We start from the raw sequence: 8,330 nt of genomic DNA on the forward strand, positions 1-8,330 counted from the left end.
TGGACTGCAGTGTAAGCAAAGGCAGCAGGAGAGGGAGCTGGGCACATTTACCCACTGAAATATCTGTGTTTGGTTGCTTCCTGAATTGCACAGGAATCCTGTACACGGTGTCTCTGTGAGCCCTCCTATTGCCAAATGCTGCAGCAGAAATGATGCCACAGTGAGGTTCCCCAAGGGCAGTGGCATGTGGGGCAGGAAACCCTTGCTGTCTCTGGCATCAGGAGTTACTCTGTGCTCCTCACCGGATCTAGAGCAATTGTGGCAGGTTTCAGGCTGGTCCCCAGGGATAGGCTGGGGAGAGGGAGAGGAGGCTAGATACTACCTGCAACCAGAGCTACACACACACAGGGGACGTGAAAGCACTGACACAGTTAGTGAAGATCCCGGCTCTTCCCTCTTGACCAAACTATGACCTCTGTCATTAAAATGCACCCAGGCCTCACACCGATGACCAGATGGGCTCCTTGGGTTCCTGTTTTGGGATGAGACAGGTTCTGGAGGAAGCTCTGGACGTGTGCAGACGCCATAGGGGTGGAGGTGGTGTTGACAACTTAGCAATGCTGGATCGATGCTGGAACGAGGTGCCTGATGTGCTGGCTGTTTGCACAGCCTCACGTGATGCCCAAGAGACAGGATGAAGGCATTGTGAGATCGGGACCTAAGGAGGGGGACCTCGGCCCTGAGATTAGGCTGAGGAGGCAGCAGGGCAGAGATAATGGGGAGAAAGTCAGCTCCACTGAGGGCCCAGGCATCAGTAGCCAGATGTAAGGCTGTCCAGAGCTGAGGACAGAGACAAAGTTTCTGTAATTTGGGTGCCTCCCAGACAAATGAGAAGCTTTTGACGGGCAGCTTTGCCTTAGGAGCCCAAAGGTCCCACCAGCCTGGCCTTGCTGGTGAAAGGGCTCTACTTGGGAAGGAGAGAGGAAAGGGCATGTCCTAGCTAGCAGGACAGAAGGACCATGGCCTCGTCAGGAGCAAGCCAGGAGAAGGGTTCAGACACAGATACAGGCTGTGCCAATCCTTGGGCTGCAGTGACACTCACTCGGGACATGCCTGCTCCCCGTGGGACACGATGGCGGGGGCAGGCGCCCAGCTCCCACCCCGCGGTCCCATGGGCTCCGCCACTCGCCATGCGGCTCAAGCCATGCGGGGCATGAGGATGCTTTGGGGCGCGGGGTGCCCGGGCGCTCTGGGGCGCAGCGGGGCAGGGCGGCCGGAGGCGGCGGGCCCTTTAAGTGCGGCGGCGGCGGCACAATGGCCATTATCACTTTAGCTTTGGAAGTGACCCCCGGCCCGCTCCGCTTTCATCTGGGCCGGGGCCGCGGGGATGGCCCGCTTCCTGGCGGGGGAGGGGAGGGCGGGGGCCGGCGGGGAGGGGAGGGGAGGGAGGGGCGGCCCGGCCCGGCTCGGCCCGGCCCGGCGCCGCACGCGGCCGCCCGCTCCCGGGGGTCACTGCGGGGCTGGCACCGGGGCGGCCGCGGCTCCGCGCCGCTTCCTGCCGCCGCCCTTAAAGGTGCGGGGCGGCCCGGGGTGCGGGCTGGGCGTGACTTGACCCGCGGAGTCAGGTGAGTGCCGAGCCGTGCTGGGCGCCGTCGGGGCCGCGGCTCCTCGCCATCCCTTCCAAAGCCGCGGGCTGTCCCGCTGTGGCGGCACCATCCCCGGGCGGGCGGGCGTCCGTCCAGTCCCCTTCTGCCCTCTGTCTCCGCTCGGCAGCTGCCCGGGCACCGGCGGCCTCTCCCCCGGCCCGGGGCTGTGTGTCCCTTTGTCTCCTGGCGAGGGGAGCGGCCGCCTGTGCTCCCACCGGGGGTGCGGAGCCAGCCCCGTCGCGGGGCAGCCGCACGGAGCCACCCCCGGCGCCTTCGGGAGAGGCGTGAGCAGCCGCGGGTGCCGGGCTGGGGGTGTCCCTCAGGCGCCGCCCGCACCGAGCGCTCAGTGCCCCCGCCCGAGGGGCGGACGAAGCCGGACTTGGCTGCAGTGCTTCGGCCTAGGTTAAGGTGGGTCTGAGGCTTTTCCCTCTCTTGGTGAGCTACGTCCCATTTATGAACTTCGGTGGATCTGTGAATATTGGCAGATGGAGCAGGCATCCTGCTGCCTTTGCTGCTTGCCCCTAGAGCTCCTCCGGTGATATTTCTAGCCTAGACAGCTGCTGGAGGCTACTACTTCTGTGCTCCTGCCGTACGGTCCCGCTGGTTCAAATATCCTCCTCTCAAATGAGTGCCGGTACCACTGGGGTGGTGTGAACCCCAGCTGGGGCTGGGCAGTGAGCCATTGTACCCAGGTGGGCTGGGGTGCATGAGCACCCCTGCTCCTCTGGGGTACATGGGGTCTTGGGCAGTTGGGGGTGAAGTCTCCTGGATTCCTTCTGGTGGGAGCAATTTTGGGACTGGCTGGGGGAACTTGCGCTACTGGATGCCACCAGCCCATCAGTTTAGGTGAGGGAACGTGATCTGCAGCTGTTTCTTATCTGTTACAATGCAAAAGTGGCCAGGTTAGGTAAAACCTTTATCAGCAGCAGAGAGCGCCCTTAGTTACTTCTTGGTGCTGAGGTGGTTTAGTGAACACTTGTCTGTCGTGTTCAGCATGCTTCCCTGGGGCTGTGCAGGGAGAAGTGTTCCCTTTGCATCAGGTCCTCTGTGCTGAGAGCTGCTGGGTTTGATCTGGCCATGAACCAAGCCCTCCAGCTTTTCTGACTTCTGTTTCTGATTACCCAAGCCTCTCTCCACCTGCCCCAGGAGTTCCCTGCTGCTGATTCAGCTGTGGGTTTTTCCTTAGGATTGCTCTGGGAGGCAGGAGCTGACAGTGACATTGAGGCTGTGGATTTATTGCTGAAGAAAAGGATTAATGGCCATTAAGCTGTGCCTCTAGCTCTTCCTCAGTCCTTAAGGGGCTGGGAAATGCCTACTAGGACAGAAATACCAGGGTTGTTGCTGATGCTCTCTAGTTTATATCAACTATGTCCTCACCCTCTTCTGGGTGAAAGGCATCTGTCTTGTCTTTCTTGGCTCTTCTGGTGGGACAGTGCTCAGCAGACCTTGGCTGTTGGAACGGGAGGTGGCTGGCTCCCAAAGCATTTGACAGACCACAGAGAGGGAGGACTTGGGCTCTCTCAGCCCTACAGTTGTCCTGAGTTGTGCCTTTGTTTCAGCTCCTCAAGGTCATGTCACTCAACATAGTCTTAGTCAAAGTTTCTACAGACTTCTAGGAAAATAACAATGCAAATCTGACCTGAAGTGACAATTCCATACCTTCTCAGACCAGGATTTTAGGACAGGTTTATCTTCCCTGCTTCACAGCTGTGTGCATTCTCCTGTGTTTGTCTCTAGTAACTGATGCCCTACAGCTGTGGGAGCAGCTGTAAGAACGCTCTGGCCTCTGACATGCAGGAGATTGTGGAGAAGTTTGGAGCAGGGGAAGGGATGCAATTGGTGATTACCTGTGATCTGATTAAAGGCAAGACTCAGTGGCAGCAGCACGGAGGCTTCCTTGTGAAGAAGAACTTTTATGTGTCTGTGTGATTCTGTGGCACCTCATGTGGTTTGTTCATGGCCGGGGGCCATAGATGTCACAACACTAATAACCATATCTGCAGCAGGGCTGAAAATGGGGAGAGTTCTGGCTGGACATCTGCTTTACTGTAGAGCTGCTGCTTTTCCTGCTTCTGCTGTTCCTCATGTACCCACAGAGCTGTGAGTGCATAGTCGTACCTGTGAAGTGTTGAGAGAAGGTGAGCTCTGGCTGGGCTGTGAACTGAGCAGGCTGCAAAGTGATGCTGTACATAGTAGGTGTGATATGAGAATGAAGATTAGGAGAAAATGGAGGAGATTTGGCTTCTTGAGTGAGGTGTTGTGGTCCCTGGGAGAAAACTGGCCCAAAAGGGGGAGAGTAGGCTGGCTGGGGAGAGGCCTGAGCTGTCTGACTGTGAAAGGATGCTGAAGAGGGCTGCACTGATGAAGCCAGAGCTAAGAGCTGTGCAGCCATCATGAAAGCCCCTGGAGTGGTGGGGACCCTACTGGATTCCACAAGCTGAACAAAGCTTTTGGATTCCTATGTGGAATCCAGTAGAAACACAAAGCTTTGACCCTTTGTATTCCATGAGTTCCATGTATTCCATTCCATTCCTCTCTCTGGCATGCAGAGGGACGTAGGACGAGACTGGGACCGGCTCAGGCAGGGAGGAGTGCTCCATAAAGAGTCTATAGTACCCACTCAGTGCTTGGACTCTGTCTGTACTTTTGGGTTGCCTCCTGCCTGGTAGCTCATCCAAGAGAAGCCCTCCTTTCGTGCCTTCTCCTTTGCCGGTGGTGTGTGCCGGCTGTGCAGCAAGTGACATCTAGTGTTGGCTCAGGTACTGTAGCCATGGCTTTGGCTCTGTCACTTCCATCTGAGGTTCTGTGGCAGTTTTTGGTGCCTGCAATGGGTGCAGCTGCAGTGCCCTGCTCTGAGGGACAAGGCAAGCTCCTTGCCCCATCTTCTGTTGTGCTTGAACCGGGTGCACCCATGACCCCGTGCAGGGGGGCTCTGTCACAGGTCCTTTCCTGCAGCGATGGCAAATGTTTTCCCTTTGAGGGAAACTTCTCTCTGGGTGCTCATAGGGGAGTAGTAAAGTGGAAATGATGGAACCACTACAGGGAGAGGTCGGTGTCGGGGTGATGCCCGGCCAAAACCAGGTATGCCGTGGTAGGAGGTGACCTGGCTTCCCACCCCATGGGAGCAGTCAATCCTTAGTTTCGCCTTGCCAAGTGTAGGCTGTGTGCCGTATGTGCTGCCCACAGGAGGTCACTGGTGAGCAAGCTGAGCTGTTCCACTCCCGGGTCTGCCTGGTGAGGACTGGGGCTTCCTCCTGTGTCCTTGGAATGTGCAGGGTGGCCTTTCCTCTACCTTTTTCCCCCATCCTGTCCTTTGCGCAGGAGCTGGACTTGGAGGCCGGGTCACTGCCAGTCTGGAGTGTGCAGTATTTTCATCTCCAGTGACTTCTTTATTTTTGCCATCCTTCAGGATGATCCAGAGGCACCAGCTGGTGCAGTCTGTGCTGCAGGAGCTACAGGAAGCCACCGAATGCTTTGGTCTGGAGGGCCTCACCAGTGCTGCGCTAGAGGCAGAGAGGACCTTGTCATCCTTCTCCCTGCCTGGTTATTGTGGAAGTCAGTTCCAAGAGGAGCTGGAGGTTGACCGGGTAGCCAGGAGCCTCTATCCTGAGGATGCTCCAAGTAACATGCTGCCTCTCGTTTGCAAGGGCGAGGGGAACCGCCTCTTTGAGGCTGCTAGTGTGCTGCTCTGGGGCAACCCCAGCCTCAGCCTGGAGCTGCAGGTGCGAACTGTGGTGGAGATGCTGCTGCACAAACAATACTACTTGAATGGCATGATTGATTCCAAAGTGATGCTGCAGGCTGCCCGCTACTCCCTCTGCACTGAGGAGACCCCGGAGATGACCAGCCTCCCCATGGCTATCCTGGAAGCCATCTTTGATGCTGATATCAAAGCTACCTGTTTTCCTGGCACCTTTGCCAACATGTGGCACGTCTATGCTCTTGCCTCAGTACTGCAGTGTAACATCTACTCCATCTATCCTATGAGCAACTTGAAGATCCGACCCTATTTTAACCGGCTGATCCGGCCCAGGAAGTGTGGCCCACGAACCTCCACGCTGCACATCATGTGGTCGGGGCAGCAGCTCTCCCGGCAGGTTTTCAAAGCACAGTATTTTGTGGCTGTGGTTGGCCTGGAGGAGCTGGAACCCACAATACCTTCACCAGAGCCTCCTGTCCAGCCCATGAAGACCCTTGAGCTGCTGAACAGTGACCCCCAGCTGACCTACTCCAACCTGCGTGACCGCTACAGCATTACCAAGAGCACCTTCTACCGCTGGAAGCGCCAGTCTCGGGAGCACCGGCAGAAAGCGGCTGCCAGGTTTGCAGCTAAACACTTCCTGCAGTCCTGCTTTCAGGAGGGCAATGTCATCCCCCTCCAGCACTTCCGACAAATGTTTCCAGAAATCTCCCGATCCACGTACTATGCCTGGAAGCATGAGATGCAGAGCATGGTCAATGGTGACACCTCTGCTCTGTCTGAGGCGCACAGCTTGCAGGAACTTCACAGGGTTGTCCCAAAAAAGGCTGATGTGAATGAGCCAAGAAATCCGCAGGGGAGCTTGAAATCCTCAAGTACTTCTCCAGATCCCATTCAAGCAGGAATCTTTATGCAAGGAGCCAAATCCTACCTGGAGAAATGCATTTCTATGAACACTCTAGTGCCTTACAGATGCTTCAAACGCAGCTTCCCAGGCATCTCCAGGTCCACTTACTACAACTGGCGAAGAAAAGCAATCAAGGAGAACCCCAACTTCAAGCACCCCCAGTCACCCTTGGATAACCAGAAAACTCTAGCTATAGGAAAGCCATTCCTGCAGCTGAAGCCAAGCAGTGTGCCTGTTAGGAAGAGACGGAATGGAGACCGGCCAGCATCCAGGAGTCTGCTGCAGCTCCATCCTTCTCTGTGCTGGAGAAAGCAGCTGCGAGACGTGGCCAGGAGGCAGGTCCAGCAATGGCAGCTGCCGTTCTGCAAGTACCGCCTGCGCTATCCATCTCTCTCCTCCACAGCCTACTGGTTTTGGAAGGGCAGTGGCCAAACCATTTGGCAGCGTCCCCTGCCCTGGAGCAGCTCCAGCCTGCCATTGAACCGTGTGTCTTCCCTGGCACCTCCACGAGCAGAGCCAGGCCTCAAACCTCAGTGCCCTGTGGAAGTAGCCACCAAGCACATAGGTAAGCCAGTGCCTGCTGTGCCATGCAACACCAGCATTTCAGGCTATGCCATGTCGGAGAGAGCCAGCAGCCGGATGTTTGTGATGGATGTCATTGCCACTGCCCAGTTCAAGGCGCAGGCCAAGCTGTTCCTGCAGCAGCGCTTTGAGTCGAAGACCTTCCCAACCTACAAGGAGTTCAGTGCCCGCTTCCCACTCACGGCCCGCTCCACCTATTACATGTGGAAGCGCGCCCTGCACGATGGGCTGACGTTGGTGGATGCCTGAGCTGGCCACAGCTCCTCTGCTGCTGTGCCCTTTGGCTCTCTGGTGCAGTGCCCGGGTTGGGGCCTCGCTGATTTTTGTTCTGGTTTGGTTTTGTTTTGTTCCTAGTCTCTGGCTTTCTTTTTTGTGTGGTTCAATCAGGTATGGGAGCATCCTCATAGTGCCTATTGCCAGAGGCTGGAGGAGTGGAAGGAGAAGGCATTGAGTATCCCAAGGGAGAGAGGCCAGGTAATTTTCCTTTCTTTGTGCTCAGAGGATGAGCAAGGGAGGTAATACTGTGCCAGTGTCAGGGGATGCTGCTGGGCCTCATGAGATGGAGGATGTGAAAGTCTCTCTGCCCCAGGTGGTTGCTTGAATGAGTAATGTGGATGTTCAGGATGAGCATGGAGGTGCCTAGCATCTCATCAGTGAGCAGAGTAGTACTGGCTCAGCTGTAGGTGAGGAGAGGTTTGGGGAGTGCTGAGCTTTATGTAAGAAGCATCTTTGGGCTTTTCCCAGCTAAGGAGAATAAAAGCTTCACTTGGGATGAGTGAAGCTCTTGCTTTTAGTCCCTGCCTCTGGCTGCTCTAATCTTTCCTAGATGGAGAAGAGACTGGTAGATGAGGGGACTTGTTTGTGTCCTCACTGTAATCTGTATGCTGGGAATGCTAAACCAGGAGTCAGTGTCTTCTGCAGGCTCTGCAGAAGCTGTCCCTGACCTTTCAGGTCTTGTAGCAATAACCTTTCACACAAACCTTTATTCTCTCAGCTGGCAGCTACCCTACTTTTCTAGGGTCTCTCTTCCTGAAGGCTAGGAGAATGCAGAGAGACTGCAACTTGTGTGCCCAGTGTCCCTGCATCCCCTGTGCTGTGCTGCAAGCAACATGGATGTGTATTTCTCACTTGTAAGAAACCAAAGCAATAAAGACTCTTCCACTCCTAGTCCTGTGTGGTTTCTCACTCTCACTGCATGGTTTCTGGGCAAGGCTTTTTTTCCCTCTCCCCCTCTGCTTTCTAAAACTGTTGAATGGGCAGAGAGAGACTGTGCACACGTCAGTCCCTGCTCCTGAGAAGGTCCTCTTATGGTTCCTGGTGAGGAGTGTCTGCTGCTTGATGTTGCCTCTCTGGAGGCCTGGCTGGAGCTGTGCTTTCCCTGGTAAGAGCCTAAGGCTTGCTTTCCAGAACAGATACAAGGCTGGAGATAACCCAGTGTGCCCAGCCCTGTGTGACAGCAGGGGTGCACAGACAATGTCTGAGATGGTGGTGGTCGTGCCCTGAAGTGGTGGTGGTGTACTGGGAGGCTGAAACCACCTGCTTGTACCTCTGCCCT

The 8,330-nt window shown here is 56.1% G+C and overlaps 1 protein-coding gene across 2 annotated transcripts; it reads left to right on the forward strand.

Annotated features, from left to right (window-relative positions):
- Positions 1-4,996: 4,996 nt before the first annotated feature.
- On the forward strand, positions 4,997-7,931 carry VRTN (vertebrae development associated). Of its 2 annotated transcripts, XR_009418622.1 has the most exons (2): positions 4,997-7,249; positions 7,794-7,931. XR_009418622.1 is itself a non-coding variant. In XM_059474569.1 (1 exon), exon 1 carries the CDS (start codon positions 4,997-4,999, stop codon positions 7,022-7,024), a length of 2,028 nt encoding a protein of 675 aa, XP_059330552.1. In that variant the 3' UTR covers positions 7,025-7,582. The 2 variants fall into 2 exon arrangements, 1 of the variants encoding a protein (XP_059330552.1); XM_059474569.1 differs by lacking the exon at positions 7,794-7,931 and having other exon boundaries at positions 4,997-7,582.
- Positions 7,932-8,330: the final 399 nt, after the last annotated feature.

This window comes from Ammospiza nelsoni, chromosome 6, assembly GCF_027579445.1.
Source record: "Ammospiza nelsoni isolate bAmmNel1 chromosome 6, bAmmNel1.pri, whole genome shotgun sequence".
Taxonomy (NCBI): domain Eukaryota; kingdom Metazoa; phylum Chordata; class Aves; order Passeriformes; family Passerellidae; genus Ammospiza; species Ammospiza nelsoni.

Bases quoted from the DNA above. Each gene is read 5' to 3' on its own strand.
- VRTN (XM_059474569.1), top strand. From the start codon at position 4,997: ATGATCCAGAGGCACCAGCTGGTGCAGTCTGTGCTGCAGGAGCTACAG.